The 23,239-nt window shown below is 40.1% G+C and overlaps 2 protein-coding genes across 2 annotated transcripts; both read left to right on the top strand.

The window, feature by feature from the left end:
- The first annotated feature begins 4,192 nt into the window (after nt 1-4,192).
- mfsd2ab (MFSD2 lysolipid transporter A, lysophospholipid b) lies at nt 4,193-18,342 on the top strand. Its single transcript, XM_079258994.1, has 14 exons — nt 4,193-4,410; nt 7,257-7,382; nt 8,162-8,286; nt 11,264-11,387; nt 12,107-12,185; nt 12,275-12,450; nt 12,555-12,645; nt 13,129-13,247; nt 13,404-13,487; nt 15,360-15,443; nt 15,543-15,655; nt 15,759-15,902; nt 16,222-16,398; nt 16,486-18,342. The coding sequence occupies exons 1-14, from the start codon at nt 4,321-4,323 to the stop codon at nt 16,538-16,540; spliced, it is 1,587 nt and encodes a 528-aa protein (XP_079115120.1). The 5' UTR covers nt 4,193-4,320; the 3' UTR covers nt 16,541-18,342.
- Nucleotides 18,343-21,545: 3,203 nt separating this feature from the next.
- On the top strand, nt 21,546-21,974 carry LOC306770136 (SOSS complex subunit C-like). The gene has a single exon (XM_079258952.1). It carries the CDS (start codon nt 21,661-21,663, stop codon nt 21,970-21,972), a length of 312 nt encoding a protein of 103 aa, XP_079115078.1. The 5' UTR covers nt 21,546-21,660; the 3' UTR covers nt 21,973-21,974.
- Nucleotides 21,975-23,239: the final 1,265 nt, after the last annotated feature.

Raw genomic sequence — 23,239 nt, 5'->3', positions numbered from 1 at the left:
AGGCTGTTTGGTTGCTTTTCAGCCGCCGCACTGAAAGAATTAGGACAAGTAAGGTGATCCATGGGAAAGTTTAGTGCTGGATTATGGTTGGGTCTCTCAGGAAGCAAAGTGCAGAGTACAGTCTTTGTATTGTCTCAATAAAAAAGCAGGGAGTTTGATTTCTAACCAGTTAAAGTTAAATTCTAGCTGGTGTCATTTTAATGGAAAGAACAGTGTATTTGTTTCCAGTATAATGCCAGTGTGGGGCTAAAATTATGTTCATATAGCACCTGCTGAGAAGTTTGCAAAGTATGCAGTGCGACTTGAAACAATTAGACGCTATAGTTGGTCTTGTTATAATGCTGGACTGATTTGCAAAACTGTCCTGTAAAGCTTCCCCTGTGTGCATCTCCATCTTGCCACATCTGCCATCTGCATCTGTCTTAACTCTTCCCTCTGCCTCAGCATTACAGACATGTTTTCTTTACTGGCAATCCCATGTATTTCTACATTGAATTGCGTTTTTTCACAAACAGAACACTTTGCAATAATCCAGTAACTCTTTACGCTGATGGAGTTGCAACAGATATTTCATTTCACTGAACTGAGTCAACAACAGGGAGGATATGAAGGATCGTGCTTGTGTTTGCATGTGGGGCAGTATCCTGGTTGTGACTGGGTGTTTGGAATATCCTGGTTTATCGTGTTGCACGTGCAAACGTCCTATCCTACTATGAGAAAACTTTGATAAGCTATCCTTATAGTTATCAGGACAAAGTAGCATATTAACCAGTTTAATAACATCTGAGAAATCTGATAGAACCCAGACAGCTGAAATGTTCGGACCAGAATCTGGACTATTTTTGGCTCTGCTACGGTACAAGCAAGTGTTGTGTGAGTCAGAAGTGAACCACATGTCAGTTTTTGGCCTGGATGAGGATTATGGCAAGTATTTATTGTGCCAGAGAAGGTGGTTGTGTGCTTGACTCTTGGCAGCTACATGCTGGTAAAAGACAAATTTGGGCCAAACTAAAATGCTCAGTTGGGCCAAAATATTCTTTACTATCTTGGAACTTTTTAAAAATCTTGGATACTTAATCATTTATACACCAAACATGACTTGTATATTTTAATTTATAGGTATTACATACTCCCACTGGAACTGGTAGAGTTTACTGACACAAATTCAATAGCTTTATCTAATCTGCAGTGTATTTACACACATCGATTTATAAGTTAAGGTCTTACACCACGTGGGCAAATGGCCTGAATTAGATCGTACAGTTGGCAAAATCACGGTTCAATGATCAGAGGTTTTTGAAAACAATGCATGTGGGAAAGCCCCTCTTGGAGGTGTGTAAACACATACAGCGTGGTTTAGAGATAAAGGTGCTTTGTAAAATGTATGGAGGAGCGGTGGAGCAGCAGTTCTGCATGCAGTGTGAGGTCTGTGGACATGCTATGTGTGTGTGTGATGCCATAAGTAAACACTGGAAATGTCTATACATCTCCTGTGTCCAGACTTCCCTCATATAGATACACAGATGAGCATTCAAACCGGTGAGATTTGTGTACAGTAGGTTTTATGGAATGTGTTCTCAGCTAAACTGGGAACATACACGTAGCTTCAGCAAGAGAAAACGCTTTGCTAAGAAAGACCTGAGTCAGAAAACACAACCACAGGTAGTGAGCGGGCAATCTGCAGACATAAGTTCCACCAAAAATGACAAACTTTGTGTATACTCCTATAAAAGCAGTCATGAAATGTGTGTGTCTTGGCGACATATACACATAAACACATTCTTGATCATCAGTTCAGAGGAAGGTGGTCACTTTCAGGCATCTGTATGCAGGAGGATTCCGGTAATATATGAATAATGAGAGATAGCATGGTCTAAAACTCACAGACTTTCCCACACTAATGCACACATATTTGCTTAAACACACAACTGTTGCTAAATAAATGTTTACATTTTGACTACACAACACCAGTGGGGAACTAAAGCTGTAAATATTGTGTACACACTGAATTCATTTGACAACCGTAAGAAATATTTTGGGCTAATAATTCTAAATCTGAAACTGAGGACTGATTCTGGCAGGCTTTGCACTGTAAAAAAGAAAGTATACCATCCCGAAGTTCGAAAGTCAAAAGTATAGAGACTTTTTTTTTCTTAAAGTCCTGATCCGAAGATCCTTTTCAGGTCATAGAAAGAGGTAGAAACAGCCCCAGATGTACAATACCATGACACTGTGTCATTATTTATTTCCCAAAAACTAAGTCAAAATGCAGAAGCAGGTGTGAAAAGCTAAGTACAACTTCACTGCTTTCATAGAAATAGAGGTTAAACATCAGCCAGATACTGAGTATCAAACACACTTGTTCAACTAATGATTAGAATGTGGGACCACACCAAAAAGCAGATATTTATGTGGTGTTTGCTGGTCTGGAGCATTCAGGTGTGTTTTAACACAACGCCAAGGAGGAAAGACATCAGAAATTATCTTTGAGAAGTGAAATGCTGCTTAATATCAGTCTGAGAAGAGATATAGGTTTGTTTTCAAACTGTTTAAGGTGCATTGCACATTTACAAGTAGAAAGCTTTGAGACAGTTGCCTTTACAGGAGTGGAGGTCCCAGCAGATTCAGCTCAGTGTTATTTTGCAGGTAAGCCTTAACTCAAGAGCTACATTTCACTACAGACCTGAGTTAACTGTTAAAGTTAATGATAATACATTTAGAAAAAAAGACTAGTGTTGCTTGTTTGAAATGCTTGGATATGTTACATTTACTGACCAACATCTCATCTGTACGTACTCTAGAGTTATCTAACTCATCTAACTGACAGATAAAAACAGCTCAAAACTGGCCCATGTGACAGCGTTGATCCTACGCAGGCCACAAAAATCTACGACAGAAAAGAGGAAATGTTAAAAAAAATAAAAAGCAAAGAATGCAATGTCTTGGCCTTCCATACAGCTGAAATGCTGTGAGTATATGGCGTGTTTGGTATACATGAGCAAGGAACAAAAAAAGACCAGATTTGTACAACAGATCAATGCTTTACTGTCACAATTATTAATAGATTAAATTGGTTGGAGATAACAGAATGCCACCATTACCTCAAATAACCAGTAATTACAGTAAAGGTATGCAGAATGCCATCTGAATACGCCATGTCATATCCAACCTTAACGCAAATGAGCTACAGAAGCAGAAGACCACCAAAACTGGATATCAGAAGATTGGAAAACAGTTTTCCTGGTTTGATAGGTCTCAGTCTCAGATTCAATATTCAGTGATAGGTTCAGAATTAAATGGAAACTACATGAACACATGAATCCATTCTGCCTTGTATCAACACTACAGGCTGCTGAATATTATTATTATTTTTTACATATTTTATGCCCCTTAGTACTAAATGTGCAGAATTTAAAGCCCAAAGCGTACCGGAGTATTGTTGCTGACCATGCCCCCCAACTTGTAATCCCCATTTATCAGGATAATGCACCATGTCACCAAGCCCAAATCACCTCAGACTGATTTCTTGAACATGACAATGAATTCACTGTACTCTAATGGCCTCTATAGTCACCTGATCTGAATCCGGTAGACCTGATTTGGGATGTGGTGGAACTGGAGATGGACAAGGCCGGATTATCCAATGAGCATCATGGGCACAGGCCCAGGGGCCCATACCCACTTAGGCCCCACAGGGCAAACACCAGCATTTTGGACATGAAACAAAATGTACATAAAAGTCAGAAAGTTACACCACAGTGTCTAGTGTATTACTATTGTTACCATTGGCTGAGAGATGTTAAAAATGTCATTTCGCAGTTTATTATTCACAATTTTTACAATGTTGGCATGAGGAAGAGGTCCCCTGGAACACTCTGGGCCCAGAGGCCTGTGCACTTTTAATCCGGCCCTGAATGTGCAGCTGATAAATCTGCAATGACTGTGTGAAGCTATCCTGTCAGTATGAAGCGAATTCTCTGAGGAATGTTTCCAACACCCTGTTTAATCAATGCCATGGACAGCTTTTATAGCAATGGGGACTAAACAACCATGGTGTACCTAATAAAGTGCCCTCAGATTCCCACTTTCAGCCCTGGATAGGGGGCGTGGCCTGCGTGGGCGGGGCTAAGAAAACTACTATACGACTGCTGCTCTCTGTGTTCAAACATTCAAGCACAGCCTGTGTGGTTAAAGGGCGGATCGTTAGAGCACAACTATTTAAATCTCATCACGGATACATATATATTTATATACTTTTTTTTTTCTCTCTCGAGTATTTGTATTTGCGCCTAGTTCAGCCAAGGAACCAGCTATTTTGCGATGGCAAAGGGAGAAGGAGCTGAACAATACTCCAACGCCAGTTTGTTGAATAAACCCATTAACTCGGATGAATTAAAACTCAGCAGGAAGGTGAGTATTTCCTTTTTTTTTTTTTCTAAAAATGTGACGACTTCAGTGAGATTTTCTTGTTTATAACATTTCGTTAGGCAGCAACAGGAGCAGGAGGGGGAAAAAGATCTGGTTTTAATGGGAGTGTGCCTTGTGGATTTGAATGAATGGAGCATACTCCGGCATTTTAAGGGAACGGTTCAACCGCTGAGCTGAGCGCGCGAGGTTCTCTTACATTTTATACGTCTAAGGACAAAACGTATACCCCATTATTAACTCAGAACAACATAATTAATTAGATAAATGACCAAATTTATAAACTGATATAAATATGGTGAATAATCTCAAACGGTAAACCGGTGAAACTGAGGGCTCCACGAGGCCTCTCACTCTTTAGCTCGTGCCGAAATATTCCCCAAATTCTTCATTTCACATCAAACCAGAGCATCGAAGGCGTTTAATAGTTAGAGAAACTGGCAAGTTTAAGTCATAATTTGGTGTTTCGAGGCTGTAATTTTAGAGGTTTTGCGCACTTAATGGCCCCGTCGCAAACATCTAAATTTAGAGAGCGAGAAATACGTTTTTAACCGTCAGCATTTACCTTTATTGCGTCGACACTCGTGCTGCATTAAGTCCCTAAAATCAGCTGCGGGGAACACATTGAACGTATCATTTGCATAGCGGCGCTTTTCAGCAAAAAAAAAAAAAAACAAAAGGGGAAATTCTGTACTGGAAATGTACATTTGCATTAATGTCATACGGATTTTTCGAGTGATAATGTCATTGAATGAGTGAAATAATAAACAAAAGATAAATGACATCCTTATCTTAAGCACGGATTTTTAACACCAAATAGGCGTGTTTCGGTGCTGCCTTCAGGGTCTCGTCTGAAAACCCCCACCGCCCTTTCCCTTCCCTACGAGGGGATTTTGTCTGTACATTTATTAATCAGGCTACTAAGCCTTCCACGAAAAAAGGAACAAAAAATCTTTAGTTAATCGTACGACACAATGATTTACATTAATGTTTTACAACAAACTGAAACATTGACTTTATTGTACACTACAGAGTGTGAGTTAAATGTCATAATAAAAAGGTTGCAATGAATCAGCCGCAATATGATTGCTCAGTTATCTTGTAGTCTTTATTTCCTTGCTAATTTGAGACGTGTGTTGCATTGATGGGGATCATTATATTTCTGATAGTATGAATGCAACAGGAAGTGTTCACCATGCCGACGTGTCAGTTGCGATCTGCACCAGATGTCTTGTCAAATCTAATCCACAATCAATCTAACATGGTTAAATTCACAGCAACGTGAAATGATCAAACCACTTCTGATCAAACTTAAAATACCTAAAAAACAAAACAAAACAAAAAACCTTCTGCTTGACATTAATTCATTTGATTACTTCACAGTATGATAACTGGTGTGGCACCAGTATGGGCTGTTACTAGTGACAATGCACTGATGGCTGTAGCTTTTTGACAAGGCGTGTTTTCACATCGCGTTGTAAAAGCTATATTGTTATTCAGTTTACAAAAGACACTGAAGGCTCCACTGATAGAATTATAATGGATGACTTGAGGAGAAGCTATGGGACACTGATGCAATGTCACTGACACAATCCAACATCAGTATGATAGGGTGTGCATTTCTTTCCATTGAAGGATGTTCGGAAATGTATTTGCAGAGTGGAAGAACAGGTGTATTACGTAAGGCAAAAAAGAGTTTTATTTAGCAGAATTGTGGTTCATATTGCAGGATTTAAGTCAGTAATTACTGCAGTGGCAAATCTTATTTTCAGAATTTTGCTCCTATGTATTTTTAAAGTTAATTCATTTCAGCTTGAGTGCTTTTTCACCTTAATAAAGACAGAGGTGGATATATCAACAAAGGAGAAGCTGCTTAAATACACTTGTTGTCACATTGCACTCTTGTACTGCGGTTTGATCCAAGCCTGTCAAAGGCAAAAAAAAAAAAAAATCAGTCACACCCATGAATGCAACAGGAGTTCTGCCATACATTGTGGTTTTAAAAGAATTTCCATAAGCCAATGATACTCTCAGGTTTATGCCTTCAGCAAACAGTAGTTCCTTTTGTCATGAAATTAATTGAAAGCCAGACTACATGCCATGACATGCAGCATTTTTATTGGTCAGGACGAGGGTGTGTTTCCACCTTTATTTATTTATTTATTTATTAATTTATTTACTTTTTCCTGTGGTCAAGGCATGGACCAAACTCGATCATTGAGTAAGTTTAGTCTGCTGCCAAGGTGCTGTCTAGCTTGCAGCTTTTGGCATGCGCGATAACACGATGTAGTCATGCCCTGGCGCTGATCAGCGCCAATTAGTGTTTCTGTCAGAGAAGCTGTTCTGAGTGTCTGAAGAAAAGATTACATTGACAGTGAAGTTAAATGAGAAAGAATGAGCACTGTTTTACAGCCAAAACTTGTGGCTACCCCATCTAAAGACAGCTTTAAGGTTTATGCTGGTCATTATGAATTTAGGGCAAATTCCCTACAAAGCTCTTGGAAAAGTGGATTTTTTTGTTGCCAGAATCAATCTAACAAGAAAGAGGCGAGTCTGAGGATTAAAGTTTTCTACAGTTTCCTATTTATAAGTTTTGGAAATCAGAGTGTGTGTTGCTGCGCTTCAGACACAACCTTTAAATATTGATCTGTTGTCACACACATTTGACCCCTGCTATGCTTGAAACGGTTTGGCTCTGCAAGAGCTGCAGTGACTCTTATGGACAATTACTCTAAAAGTTGATCAGTGTTGAATTTTTTTTTTTTTTTAACACAAATCATTTCCTTTCTAATTTAGTTTCTTTGCTCTGTTATTTCTTTACTTTCCCTCAGCATGAAAGTCGAAACAGGTTGTCAGTTTGCAACAAGATCTGCTATGCCATTGGAGGTGCACCCTACCAGATAACCGGATGTGCCTTGGGCTTCTTCCTGCAGATCTATCTACTTGATGTCGCGCAGGTGGGTCACGCCAGATGATTTTAACCTCCATGGACTCTCACTCTTCACATATCTAGCATCACCTCCATAGCACTGAGCTAAATTTAGCCAGCTTAAAAAAAAAAAAAAGCCAAGACGTGAACATAGCACACATCCACAGCTGACCTTGCTTTTCTCTGTGCTGTCAGACCCCAACACATTATCAAGATGGGGGGGTATTTACAGGCTTAAGAGCATGAAGTTATACATGATCCTCCACTTTAGTCAACGAAGAGGCTGAATGTCCTGGAAACATAACGAAGTGGTGGAAAAAGTTTCTCCTCGACTGCCGTTATCGACTTAATGATGAGACCACACTGTATGTAAAGGCTTACAGGGGCTTTTCAGGAACATTTTTAGTGTAGGAGATGATGGCGGTGTAATGAGGAGGGGCTCGCTTTAATGGGCTCTGACATTAATCTGATGTATAAAGCCATAGGCTTTAGCTTTGTTCAGCTTCCAAGATTGTTCACTACAAGTTTATTGGGCAACGCAGCGTGGGGCAGACAGCTCGGGGTTAAACCATCATGGTGTCTGGCTTCCTGTCGAACTGGTCTCTCCAAGTGACACCTTCACTTTTTGGCTTAATTGCTTTTGTGAGGAGTTGCCTTTGGCCTGATCCCTTTCTGTAAAGATGGCTATTAAATGATGCCCACTGTAAAAGTTTAATGTTTTACAGCTTCACTGCTACTGTTTAACCACAACACCAAAGCTTTTATAGCAGCTGTTAACAGTGTATTTTGACTTTCTGAATGTTCTAGTTGGATCCCTTTTATGCCTCCATCATCTTGTTTGGTGGGCGAGCCTGGGACGCAGTAACGGACCCCACAGTCGGCTTCCTGGTCTCTCGAAGCCCATGGACACGTTTTGGACGAATGCTACCTTGGTATGTCTTGATAACTGTTTACTTTTTTGTCCTGTGTTTTGGATTTGGAGTCAAACTATTTGAATGAGTCTGTTGATTAAAAACCAAACTAGACAACTGAGTCAGAATTTTTTTGCAACTTGAAATGCTGCACTTGTACAATGGTACATGTGTTTGCGCAGTGTTGTGGAAGTGGTGCTTAAAAAGCTTGTGTCATACACAACAGTCGTTGCTGTTGGGTTTTCTGAAGAAATTTGTGCTACTTTCTCATTGGGGCATGTCTAAATTCCCAACCCACACAGTCCAACACATCCACACATGTTGCTGGAAAAACAAAAAAACAAAACAGACTCTGATTTTCTGATAGTTTATGCATCCTCTTAACTACATGGTTGCCTCTAATCATCCTCCGCGAGTTCAAGTCAGATTACTTCTGCTCGCTCCATCTTTGGTCCATAAAATTGCGGAGCTTCCTGAAGCCCTTCAGTCTGGCGTAGGGTGTCAGTGGAGCTGCCAGTTATAAAGGGACTGTCCATCTCTTGTCAACACTTAAGATTTTTATAGCGTCTTTGGTATCTCAGTGTGATCAGGATGGAAATGGGGGGAGAGGTAAAATATGAAATTTGAGCCAAGGTGGATGTTACACAAGTACATGTACTCTGAAGCTACCTGTGGGAGATGGAGCCAGCCTTGAAGGTCCCCTGTGGTCCTTTCCTCTGTTTCCCATGGTATACAGCCCCTCAGGTGTACACAGCACCAGAGCACATGTATAATTCATTTAGCGCACAAGGGAATGCTTCATCCTGTTCAGATAGTTGTTAGTAGTTCCTAAATGCATCGCTATGGTCAGGAAATTGTGCTCAGACTGCTTCACAGAATTTAAATAAAGGTTTTTTACAACTTAGTTGTGGTTTGCCGACATGTGAATGGTGAACACACGAGCATCACTTCTATCAACACAGGCATTTCCATTTTTCCATGCACGCAACGGAAATGCAAAGATTTCCTTTGGAGAAGCTAAATCATAAAATAACTGTGTTGCTTTTAACGTCCTCATGTGCTACGGACAGAGTATTGTGTTCTTTTACTGGGAGGGGAGATTTCCAGCCAGTATGCAGATGAGGAAACTAGGTCATAGAGGATGCTGGTTGTGAAAAGCAAAATATCATTGTCGTCAGAGATGGGGAGTTGGAAGAAATAAGGAATGATTGGCATGTTCAGTCACGTTGTCGTCAGTGCAGCTGAGGAGAGAAGGAAATGGGCGAGCCACTCTATTGTAAGAGCTGTTTAGGTAGTGGGTGGGGGGGGGGATGACTCAAGTCGAGGCTCGCTCCTCATTGGTTCAGCTTCAACACACCACCTATTTTTTAGCCAATGGCTTCACAGCTTTGAGCTGGGAAGGCCAATGTAGAACTTAAATAGTGGGTGAGGAATCTCTGAGGTTACTGCAGTTCAAGTTTCACTTGCAGAGGAGTCTCCATGTTGCAGCACAAGCAGATATTACATGCAGCTTAGTTCTCAGAAATGCAGTTCAAATAACAATTTAGTATTCATTTTCAAGCTTTAGATGTGTTTTTTGCCTGATCACTGAGTCTTTTAAAAGAAATTTTTATATCAAGCATGACACGTATTTAACATTTCATTTATGTTTTTATCAAAAGCACAAAATCAAGAAGTCATGGCTTCAGACTGTTTAGAGATTTTGTTCTTTTATTAAAGCTGTTCACATGCTAAGCTCAATTAATGTTTGCTTCTGGCTTCTAAAACATGTTTTCACCCCTAAAGCTGTCACCACTTGTTGAGGCAAAGTGACACGTCCCCAGTAAGCATGGCTATAAATGTGTTTCTAAGAAGGGCATCGGGTTTATACCTGTATGGCTGATCGTGTTACTTCAGTTGTGTAGAGATCGTGAGTCTTCTAACACCTAAAAGGTGAGATTTATTTGAAAGTGTAATCAGTAAATAATAAAAAAAAAAAAACTAGTAGTAATATGATTTAAAGTTTATTAACAGGGTTTAATTAAAATGTGTTGTTGTATTTCTGAATACAAAGCAGAAATCGAAGCTAAACTATGTGCTGTTTTGTTTTGATTATTGAGATCATGTGATTCACGATGGAGGAAGCTCTTTTCTGTACTCTCTTCCCACAGCAACTTCTCACAAGTGTACAGTTAATGACATTACATGCGCCAAAGAGCAGGCTAAATGCAGCCCCTCCTGACATTTCAAGCACCTACTGCGCGTCAGCGTTGGGATATAACTGGGTTTAAGTTGATTAGCAGTAAATCTGAAGTGAAGCCGAGCACCTTCACTTGATACCTGAGGTAAAGCTGAATCACTGCAAAGCTGTCCACGTGTCATCGTTGCATCCTCTTGCTCATAAACCGTTGCGATAAGTGAGATGACTTCATATCCTGTCTGATAAAGCTGGGATCGTTCCTGTAACAAGACTTCCTTTTTCCACTCTACTGGCTACAGAGGTGTGGCTGCATTCATTATCTCACTGTCTATTGCTGTGTTGACCCGGCCATAGGAAGAAAGCAATAGAGCTCAGGAAGTGACTACAAAACTTTATTTTTTCTTTATTTTTCCTAACTCATCCTAAATGACATCATAGTATCACATTTTCATTGATCCTAATCTACGTAAGAGTACATGTTAAGCAGAAGTGACTAAGTCTCAAAGTGCTATGTCTCAAACGACATGAATATTGTCAAGCAGCATTCCTAAGTCCAACCGAAGGTAACCCTTGGATCAGGCCATACTAGCCGCTCAGGCTTTTTCAGCTGCCATCCGGCTGATGAATGATTGTTCTGAGCTGGCTTACTGCATGAATGTGAGACACAGCATGAAAAAGTTGGCACAAGCTCTGCGAAAGACACCGGGGGTTCTGATCGCTCTAATTATGAGCATTGTTACACTTGGTTACGATCACGTTTTCAGCCACTGATGTTGCTGTTTGTTTCCTCCTTCTCCTCCCTCTCCATCCCAACTGCAGGATCCTGCTCTCCACCCCACTGGCTGTGCTTTCCTATTTCCTCATCTGGTACGTTCCTCCCTTTGAAAATGGAAAAGTCATCTGGTACCTATTCTTCTACTGCCTCTTCCAAACCATGCAAACTGTGAGTACTTGCATGCAAGCACGAAAACACTCACAAATGGTCTTGTTCAGAAACTGCAGCATTATTACCACGTACCATAGGTTTCCTCTTAGAAATAGGGCTGCTCGATTATGGCTATATGGCTATATTATTAAACATTAAACCGTGGCTTTTAAACAATGTCTTTTTAGGATTCCACAAATTTTAGAAAACAAACAATCAACATGAAACTTTGTCAAATACTGATGTAAACTGAACAGATAAATATAAGTAAGGATGAAACGATGCTGTGTGTTGAGGTGTTCTCGGTGTTGTGCATTATAATCGTTTAATGCACGGTTCCGAGTTGTTTAATCTGCCTTAGCCATGGTCCCACATGGTGAACATTTAATAACAAATTTGTATTTCTTTTTTACAACATTTGCTAAATATACTAAATTATACAAACTATTTCATGTAGGCCTGGATGTAGTTTTTATGCCAAACAACCGCTAAACTAAGTGAAAGGAGGTGAAGTGGATATGAAGCGCTCGTGGATGTAATGGATGTTGTAGGAGCTCTGTTACTCCTGAGCTGGTTTGTGTCCTGTGCTGACAGTAGTCACAGTAGAAGTATTTTTATGTCCTTTAAGCCTCCTAGATGCACATTTAAGCTCTCTAAAATATCAGTTTTATGCTTTAGCTTGTCTTTTAACTGTCTGCATGACCAAAAATAAGTGAATTTCTCGTTATTCCTATCAGTGCTTCCATGTGCCATACTCTGCCCTCACAATGTTCATCAGCTCAGAGCAGAAGGAGAGAGACTCTGCTACTGCATACAGTGAGTATAAAACTCGACTCTTCGGTTCCTGGCAGAGCTCACATCCCGTGTGTGTATCTAAAGCGTCTCCGTTTCCTTCCTCTCCTCAGGGATGACGGTGGAGGTTTTGGGCACTGTCCTCGGCACAGCTGTCCAGGGCCAGATCGTGGGCATGGCCAACGCTCCGTGCCTCCCGGGACCCGGTGACATCGTGGCGGACCCGAGCAATGCCTCAATGTCTGTCGGCTTTAATGAGTCACACCATGGCATTTCCCTGGAGCACACGGTAAACAACATTTGTTTTGTCATCATTTACTGCCCTAAAAGCAGATGTGAGAAGTTTAGGAAATAAAACTAGAAATTAAATCTCTTTTTGTCGCTCTCTGACAGAAAACGGCCTACATGATCGCATCTGGTGTCATCTGCTTGATTTACGTCATCTGTGCCATCGTTTTATTCTGTGGTGTGAGAGAACAAAAAGGTGAAACTTGATCTTTCAATCAGTCTGAATTAATCTGTTTGGAGTCTTTTTTTTTTTCTTCTCACTAATACTTAGATTCAAGATTGATATGGGGGGGGGGGACTCCCTGACTCCTACTGACCTCATTTAGCCGAGCACAGCCTCTTGATTGGCTACAGATGAACTCGTGTCTACCATGTGAGGGAGCACTTGTGATGTAGCTGTTGTGGACCAATGAGGAGACACAGTCACAGCTGTATGATGTGGTACGACTGTGGGCTGACAGGCTGTGTGAGAGAGAACACCGACTGTGGTTGAATCTGAAGCCTTGTGACCTGCAATGGGACTAATGAGGCATGCTAGTGCAGTAAAGGATGAGCCTGAAAGGCAGCTGCTTATAAAAAATAAAAACTTAAACTGGAGGATATTTATTTAAAATGATTTTAGAAAATGGGTGTAACTTGGCATCTTTTTCTCATTCTTTTCTACATTTCTTTCCTCCAGAATCTTGTCGAATCAGGGCAGAGCCCATGTCATTCTTCCAAGGGATTAAGCTGGTGATGGGGCATGGACCATACGCCAAACTGGTCATGGTCTTCCTCTTCACCTCACTAGCTTTCATGGTGTGTATAAAACTACACACACAAAGTTGAACACTTAATTGATAAACTGCTTTTGATGTTGTTAATGAAGTCTATGTTTTGATTTTAATGACTAAACTCAGCTTTACCGTTGCGTGCTCCCGTGCACGCTGCGCTGTGTCCGCTCTCCCCCTGCAGCTGCTGGAGGGGAACTTTGCTCTGTTCTGCAGCTCCACTCTGGGTTTCAGAAACGACTTCCAGAACATTCTTCTGGTCATCATGGTGAGCACACACACACACACACACACACACACACACACAGGGATCTGCCCAAACAAATGCTCACATGTGGCATTTTGCAAACAAACAAATGGATGCACTGTTCCCATAGCAGTTACAGTATTTTCCTTCATGCATCTGGAACCCGGAGCTGCTCTTTTATGTGGAATAAGTTAAACCATTAACTCAGGAGTACGGACAAAAGCTACACATAAATTGTCTTCAATCACAAGGGCTGCTCTGTCCTTGTTGTAAAGCAAGGCTCCTGGCTGGCTACGTCCACTATGTGCGTCCAGTTTGACCACTCTGCCTGAATGTCATGTCGTTCCCACAGAGGGTGAAGGAGCCACATTTACTTCTCCTTTCATATAAACCTGAATGCAAGCAGAGGGGGGAAAAAAAGCCATCAAAGAATCACTTAGCCTGCAGGTCTTGATGGGCATTCAAGCTAATTAACCCACAGATGTGCTAAGCTAACACACACAGTGTAACTGTACTGAGTGGAAAAAGCACCGGTTAGTGAGGTTGAAAAGATTACATGCTTTTATCCTTTACTTTATGGAAAGGATTATGGAGCCAAGCCGGTGACCTTCATTAGGGTATATTAAAAGTTGTTGTTTTTTTTTTTTTTTTTTAGGTTAAAAGAAACTTTTTTTCATCATGTCTCGCATAATGAGAAAGTCTCAATTGTCACCTTCTGCCAGTTGAGCAAATTTTTACCGCTGTCCTGATATTCAGATTACATCAGGATTAAAAAGTTAAACAAATCAAACCAGAAGCTATTATATAACCATGTGCACCTGAAACCTCTCAGTTCCTGGACCCGAACAGTAAAGGTCAAACGTAATGGCTTTGTGTAAGAACAGCGGGGAGTTCATTAAAAGCAACAAACAAAAAGAGCTCTGTGAGTCCTTTTTCCTGTTTTTTTTTTTTTTGAAAATTTGAGGCACGTTGCAGAAAGCATGCCGTGCAGGACATTGTCTCATCGCACGCAAGCGCAGCGAATGAGCTCCTTTTTCCAAAGAGTGGACCGTGCTTATATCAGGAGTTTGGCTCCTCTGCTCCACTGAGCATGAATGTAGGAGGTTGGTTCAGTGAGACATGGTTCATGAGGTTTGTTTTGATCATAAAAACATAATTCGATAATGATGTTTTGATTTCTGAGAAACGGGCAGATAAGCCTCAAGGTGCAGGGTGGCGTCTGCAAGGAAAGACAGGTGACTGAAGGCTGAAGGTCAAGTTCAGACTTGGTTTTGAACACACCTAGTTTAAAAAAAAAAAATGCATAGATGAATTTCCAGCAAACCAAATTAAAACACCTGTTGCATAGGATGATGTCGTCATAGCGTGATGGCGTCTGAAGTGAAACGGTCATGCCCGCACTGCTTACCTTGCAATGCAGTTTGCCCTCATTCACAAGAAAAAGGTGGAAAAATGCTGTTGCACAATGACTTTTGTACACTTTTCCTCATGGTCAAACATGTAATGCCAAGAGGCCAAACTGATTCGAGGGCACTCTGTCCCCTGTAGAGTGAGACGGTCACTTTTATGAGTTTGAGCTCAAATTTGTTTTGGGAAGAGCTTCAGAGGCCAGATTATATTCCATCAGCAGTGTTGTGTTTGGCAGAAGGTGAAAGATCAAGGTACATCTGCAACACAGTGCTTTTATCCCTGTGGAACGAAGTTATGCACTGAAGTCTTTTCAGAAAAGTATCACATTGTGTAACAAACAGGCTCGCTGCTTTCACCCTTCCTTCGCCTTCCCGCATTAATATAGAATAAAGGCTCCGTTGTGGGATTTATGAGAACTTATTTGAGTTTTGCGGAAGCTGGCTTGACTTTCTAACCAGATGTGGGCGTCTTTCATCTTTACAGCTCTCGGCGACGCTGGCTATCCCCTTCTGGCAGTGGTTCCTGACTCGATTCGGGAAAAAGACAGCAGTTTACACTGGCAGCTTGGTAAGGCCACGAATCACGTCCAAATCAATATCCTCAGGAATTACATGTGCAATCTGCTGAACTTCTCTGAAAAGTAATTTTTTTTCCCCCCATTCCCAGTCTGTGGTTCCCTTCATGATCCTGGTGGTCTGTGTAAAGAGTAACCTGATTGTCAGCTACATCGTCTCCTTCTTTGCTGGGGTTGGAGTGGCTTCAGCCTTCCTGCTGCCTTGGTAAGATCTCTGCTGATTCTTCGTTTTGTTTGGCTTTTTAAAGTGTCTTTTTTACATCCTTAGTACAAACAAGAAACCAATCCTGGTCATTTTTTATTTTCAGGTCCATGCTGCCAGATGTTGTCGACGACTTCCAGGTGCAAAACCCAGAATCCACCGGCCACGAAGCACTCTTCTACTCTTTCTACGTCTTCTTTACCAAGTTTGCGTCTGGAGTGTCGTTGGGCGTCTCCACTCTCAGCTTAGAGTAAGACTTCACACGAGCACAAACTAAAATGTTTTACAAATTACTCAAAACAAGTTTGTCGGCCTTTCAACAACTTCTTAGCAATACCTGGAATTGAAATATGAACAATTTTAAGCCGAGTCAACCCCCCCCACCCCACCAGCACCCAAATCCTACATCAAAGAAAGAAATTCTTTCTTTCATTAAAGGAAGTACAGTAGACGATGCATTGTATGCTTGGCTGCAGCAGAGCTAGCCTTGTGATCAGGGATTTGTAGGCAAGTTTTCTGTCACATCAAGCACAAAATAAGTTTGTTGTTTTTTGTTTTGTTTTTTTTAGCTTTGCAGGCTACATATCCAGAGGCTGCTCTCAACCAGCAGAAGTGGACTTAACCTTAAAGTTACTGGTTTCAGCCGCCCCCGTCGTCTTCATCATAATCGGCCTGGGAATCTTGTACTCCTACCCCATCGATGAGGAGCGGCGGCAGGGCAACCGCAAACTGCTCCAGGAACAGAGGTAAGGCTGGAAACGCTTGGCTACCTCATCTCCATCAGCTGTGAAGCAAAACTCCAGCTGAAGACCTGTTTTTTTTTTCTCTTGCAGGGAAAACGAAGCCGATTCAGAAAGCGACTCGACAGAGGTGACCAACATGATCTAGGACAACGCTGGTAGTCCTCCAAGGACCAATCGGGTGATCAACTGGCATTTTGCACTGGGCGAGACCAACGGACCGGGGCCAGTCGGGTTGGACCGACGCTGCCTTGTCCAGCCAGATTGCTGCTGTTCCACATACGACACTTGATGGACACAAAAGCGCTAACTGTGAGAGCCGAGTTGAGGCCTTCCTGAAGAAAAAATGTCCGATCTTGTATTTGTGAAAGTCTCCTGGCATGACACCCTTCTCATTACATCGACTCAAGAAGCCTTACTTTTTGTATGCTACTTTTGAGTACTGGAAAAGGAAAAGCTTTCTCTTTTTTTTTTTTTTTTTTTTTTTTTAAAGGTTGTTCTTGTTCTTAGTTGAAATTGCACAAGCAGCGAAACTTTAGGTGAGCATGTTTTGGTGCTATTGGAACGGAGTGGTTTCCACCATTACACAGCACACTGAGCATTAATGACTGAAAGCACTATGCTGAAAACATCCTTGCAGCTCGTGACACGTGAACATCGAAGGAAACTTAAACAGCGCCTTAATTTCCGCCTCGTTTCGAGGTTAAAAATCCAAAACTGCCACAAGTGTGTGCCACTTGCTGTGTTTTTCAAACCTGTTTAAGCATGTTGTAACACATTGTCTTTTTAAAGAAACCAGTTAAGCCAGTCTGTTTCCTGTAATCATCCCACTCGTTTTCATTTGGAGAACGCTTTCATGTCAGCGTGACGGCGTTCCTTTGACGGGGCTCAAATCCCCCCTCCTCCTCCCTCCCGCTCAGAACCACTACAAAAATAAGTTTGCACAAATAATTGCAAAGTTTATCCAGCCAATCGCTTTACATTCTTCTTATTTATAGGACCGCTACTGAGGACAGCATTTTCCTCTAAATGCTTTAATTTCCTTTTTAATATAAAGCAAAATAGTCGTTAAAGTTGGTACCAATTTAAGAATCGAATTATTTAATTATTTATTCGTTTTGATTTCATTGTTTTTTCCAGTTTGTGTTGCTGAAACGTCATGCAATAGCAGTATTTAAATTTACAGGAGGTTGTTGTCACTCACCTCGTGTAAAGGTGAAGACAACGAGACGGGAGGCAAATTTAAACACATTTAGTCACCTTTTAATGCATGTTGCCATGGCTACAATCTTAACTCTATATGCATTTAAAAAGGGAAGCACATAATTGTATGGGGGGAAAAAATGAGATTAGCAGATGGAAAAGTGAGTTTGTATTTGGAAGTTATCTTGTTTTTTTTTTTTTTTTTAAGTGGTTAACCTTTTGCTTGTGAACGTTTTATAGAAAAAAAACAATCCCTTCCCGAAAATGAGGATTGACGTCTTTCATATCGGTTGATATGGAAATATGTATATGCAGTCATATGTTATACATACTGTTACATCTTCAACATGACAACTGAGTTGCCAATGTGATATTATTTCATTTACTTAATTCTTTTTTCCTTCCCTCTTTGTATGTCCTGAAGAGGAAACTACTGTACGTGCCAACAAGTCGTTCTCGCTCATTAACCTTGTAATTATTGTACAGTGTGTAAATCTCATTTTGTTTTATTTAGTCAGTGCGTTGTGTTTAATGGACATCAGTTCAGTGGACATCTGTCATCACTCTAAGGCTGTAGCCAAATATGTGAGCATTAATCCCACACGGGCACACACAAGCCTTGTGTACATGTCTCTTGTACATATGTAAATATATGTAAAACTGTAAATATTTTTTGATATTTGTGGCTGCCTGTGAACCTCTGTACACTGTATTGTAGTTATTTAAGAAAAAAGATGTCAAAGAAAACTGTGCATTGAAATAAATGCCTGTTAAGTGTACTGTGAGCAATTTGTCATCAATTCTTGTTGTGAAAGGATTCTAAAGCCTGATCAGGCTGAAGAAATTACAATCATCATCTGTAAAGAAAAATGGGGAGACACAACAATGCTTTGTGTTTTCAGCTTGTTTCTCAATTTTTAGACCCTAATTTTTTCATAACCAGACCCAAAGTGTATATTAGTGCAAACGTTTAGGAATAATTTTGTTACTGAATATAACATTTGTGTAGATTCAATGTCAGCACGGTGGCATGGATCATGGATAATTAAGCAAATGCAGGCTGAATGAATATTGATGCACATTGTGCTGAAGTTGCTCCCTATCAACTGCATTTGGAACTATTTTCCAAAGACATGAAACATAATTAGCAGATTTTTCAATTATATTTGGCAGAACCAAAATTAAATACATAAGAAAATCTAAAGTAATCTAAAGTTTTACTACATAAAGGAACAGCTTCTAGTACAACTATTCTTGAATGTGCGCTAAACTAGAAACAAGCTATATGTGGTCATATACTGCCACCTGGTGGTTTTTTTTTTTTTTTTTTAAATCAATTTCTGATAAACAAAATTTAATGTCGCACATAAATAAAACCCCTTACTATTGTTCATTTCTCATTCCCTGGATGTTGAGATGTTTTGTAAAATGTAAATTCTGACAGAATGCAGGGATTTGTAAACCTCATAAACCCGTATTTTATTTCCTACAGAAAACAAACATATCAAATGTTGAAACTTAGACATTTTACCATTTCATGAAGAAAATAGGCTCATTTTGAATTTGATGACAGTGATGCATCACAAAAAAGTTGGAACAAGGTGATGTTTAGTGTTGTGTAGCACCCACCGTTCTTTTAAACAACTGTGTGTAAATGTTCGGTCAACAGTCCTGGACCTTTGTTACAGAAGTTCTAGTTAAATATAAAGAATATACAACATACAAGACCTCTTCTGAAAGAGACATTGTCCAGATTGAATTATATCTAACTGTCAAATCTGCGCGTACTTTTTAGCGTTGATGGAGTCTTCACAGATGTGGAAGCTGCAGGTTTTGGACTGATAACAAGCTGGAAGCTCCCTCTCCTCTGTAGTCCACAGAACTGACAGAGAGGGGAAGGGTTTGTGAGGGGAATTTCAAATATCCATTCATCTGAGAACAAAACAGTTTTCCCATCTAAACATTTGTGGAGGTGTTTTGGAGCTCATGCAGAGAAGCATGTCTGTTTTTAATGCAGTGTCATCTGAAGGCAAGGGTGGGCAACTCCAGTCCTCGAGACTCACAGTCATGCAAGTGTTAAGAGTTTCCCTGCTGCAACACATCCGATACACACCAGACACACATAGCAGATTAATTAGCAGGTTTGTGCACAGCTTGAAATCACGCTGCACAAGTCTGCTAATTAACCATTAATTTAATCCAGTTGTGTTGCAGCAGGGAAACTCTCAACACTTGCAGGACTCCGGCTCTCGAGGACTGATGTTGCCCACGCCTGTTTTAAGGCCAGAAGACAAGTATCCCATTTAGACTTTTAGCCTTCTCCTTTGCACAGCAACTCCTCCTGATTTCTATACCAGGGGTGTCAAACTCCAGTCCTCGAGGGCCGGTATCCGGCAGGTTTTTGTTGTTTCCCTCTACCAACACAGCTGATTCGAATCAAATGCATCCAGCAGCTTCTTGTCAACCTGTTTTTAAGTTTTGGTCAGGTGTGTTGGAGCACTGAGATAACAAAAACCTTCAGGATACCGGGCCTCGAGGACTGGAGTTCGACACCTGTGCTCTATACGTTTTGACCATATTATACACCATAAATGACGGGGTCTTAAATGTCTTCAGAATTTTACATTCAGTATATGAATGTGGAGCATTTTTCTGAAATACTGCCAAAATCTTTTGACACTGTTTTTCACAAATTGGTGAGACTCTGTCTGTATTTACATCTGAGAGACTCTGGTTCTTTGAAATGCTCATTTTAAACCCTGCCATGTTGTGGTACTTTTCCACGCTTTTGTTGTTCCTATTCCAACTTTTTTTTTAATGTGTCCGTGCCATTAAATTCAAAATAAGTTAATATTTTCCATGAAATTGTAAAATGTCAAAGTTTCAACATCTGACATGTTTATGTTATATTAAGATAGATAAAACAGATAATCCAACGTCAAAGTCAACAATCTGGTATTTGATATGTTCCATCTCAAGCACACCTGCAACTAATGAAAACCTTGATTTGTTGCATCATTCACGTGCTGTGAGGATTTGCATACGGGGACTTCTATTCAGGCTCTGTGATGGTATGGCCACCTGTCCAGGGTGTAACCTGTATCCTGCATCTCGCACAGTGATTGCTGGGATAGGCTCCAGCTTCCCCATGACCCTTAACTGGAATAAGTGGTTAAGAAATGTATCTATGTATGGATTTCTATTCAGGGGTTGAATAATTTTGAGACTGCAGTGGTCATTTAAAGTGGGCTTTTCTGTGTAATTTGGAGAAATTTCCTACGAAATTAGTTGTGTTGAGCTATTTAAATAGTTCTTGTTTGATTTTATAGCAAACAGCTACTAGTTTTCACATTTAGCCAGAAAACCTTATTCAAATTGGGAGGCTTGATTATTTTCACTGCAACTGTAAATGTGTTGGGAAGAAAACAGTTCAAGAGGGACTGCATGTGTAAGGAGGTTCTATTAAATTCTGTTTAACTATTACAACTATTTGTAATTAGAATCTATATTACATTATAATAATTATTTACCTAACTAATATTTTTACCCGGGTTATGCATTTTTTTGTAAGGTCTATATTAATTTATAAAAACATTTTCACTATGCTATTTTATTTGGATAAGGTAAGACTTAACGTGATCTTTTCCAAATGAAGTGTACACTTCTTCCCACTCCTTTTTCAAACTCCTTTTATCTCACGAATATATTTAATTATCAAATTGATGAGGAATTATTATTATTGTAATTAATATTTTATAATTATTTTCTTAATTAGTATGTATGTACGTATATTTTTCCTCTTATTTTCTTTCATTTGTTCGAAACTAACTAACTAACTAACTAACAATTGTGATTTATTTTGAAGGGCCACTAGCACCGGAAGTGTTTCCGTTCTTTTAGCTAGCCTACAACAAAACGCTAAAAGGTTTTCCACGCTGAATTCTGGTGGTTAAATGTCTGCTGCAGCGACTGGCCCATGTTATAAATAAAAAACCGCTCAAAGCCAACTCAGTTCACTTCATGGACTTATAAAACCTGCACCCATTAACTGGCAGTTAAGCTATAATGGCTGCTAACCCTCCAGGACAAGGCTTTCAGAACAAGACCAGAGTGGCTATACTGGCGGAGCTGGACAAGGAGAAGAGGCGGCTGCTGCAGAACCAGTCCATGAACAGCCCCGGGGCCAACATCCCACTGTCGTCCAGACCCAGTGTGAAGGACGTGAGGGACAGCGCGGAGCAGCAGCACATCGCGGCGCAGCAAAAGGCTGCTTTGCAGCACGCCCACGTCCACTCCTCCGGCTTCTTCATCACGCAGGACTCCTCGTTTGGGAACCTCATCCTCCCGGTGCTTCCCCGCCTGGACCCAGACTTTTAACTCGCGCCGCTGCTCCAAAGACTGCTGCATCGAGCCGAAACTCAAAAGAACTGAATATATTTCTCCGTTTTTCTGTGTTCTTGTTTTGTTTTGTTTTTTTTATTTTAAATTATATAGTGTGCAAACTTTGGCGTCAAAATAATCATATTGTTATAATAAAAACGTGCATTGAACGTAACGAGCGTGCAGTGTATATACTAGACTGTATGTTTTTGTCCCGATTTGATTCCATTCCAATTTTAAGGTGCCGATTCGATTTAAATTGCGATTCTCACAATTCTTCAATATTGCGGATTATTGTAAATTAAAAACAAAAAAGATCTAAACCTTTTTTTACTCATCTTTTTTCTTGATTTCAATGAGGAACAACAATGCAGTAGCCAGACCATCGTTCTGCTGCTACAATGCCCAAAAAGACAAGTAAAAAGATTAATAAAAATGACAAAAATGTTATAATGGATTATTTTTATTAATTGGAAAAGCGAAATAGATTTTTTCTTTAACAAATGAAAAAAAAATCCATTTTAAAACTGTAAAGCAAAAAATCCCGATTTTTGATTTCCCGATTCGATTTTCCCACCCCTCATATTTACAAGGGTTGGGTTGAAAATAGTGATCCACCCTTCTGTCAGCTTTCCTGGTGTAAAATTATACCTTCTGCTGTGATTATCTAGTGTGAGAACTTCTATTTAATGCCAGGCGTACATGATAACATGATGCATACAGCTGAGCCATAATTATATAGTAATAGTAATGCATGCACAGAGATAACGCAAATAATAAAGAATAAATAGCCCTAATCTAGCCCATAAGATGCCAAAATGGCTCAATTGAGGTACAAAAGCATATTTAAACAACGAATAGCATAATAAAATAGGTTAACAAGGAGAAAGTACACATTTTTATTATATATAAAGAAAAAATCTGAAGTAATCAAATAAGTTTTTCTTTTTCATTTCCTGTGGAGAAAAAACAAACCAAAACAGATAATTGACAAAAGAGAAGACAGTAATGAATGTTTAAGTAATATGTAAGGACAAAACATCCTGTCAGAACTATAACTTCTCAATCATTGACATACTCAGTAACCAATTTCACAAAATTTTCCTTCTGTGACTTGAAAAAAAAAAAGTAATCTTTTCCATTTTGCAAGCATCTTTTACTATGACTGGGCATTTTTCAGATGACGATGGGTCCTGTTCCAGGTATCTTCTTTTTACTTGCCACCAAAAACATATTTCTGAATGTATTTATCTCTCATAGTCCC

Source organism: Telmatherina bonti (assembly GCF_933228915.1).
Source record: "Telmatherina bonti genome assembly, chromosome: 19".
In the NCBI taxonomy this organism is placed as follows: domain Eukaryota; kingdom Metazoa; phylum Chordata; class Actinopteri; order Atheriniformes; family Telmatherinidae; genus Telmatherina; species Telmatherina bonti.
Note: the sequence above shows the minus strand (reverse complement) of the source record. Positions and strands in the feature narration are given on the sequence as shown.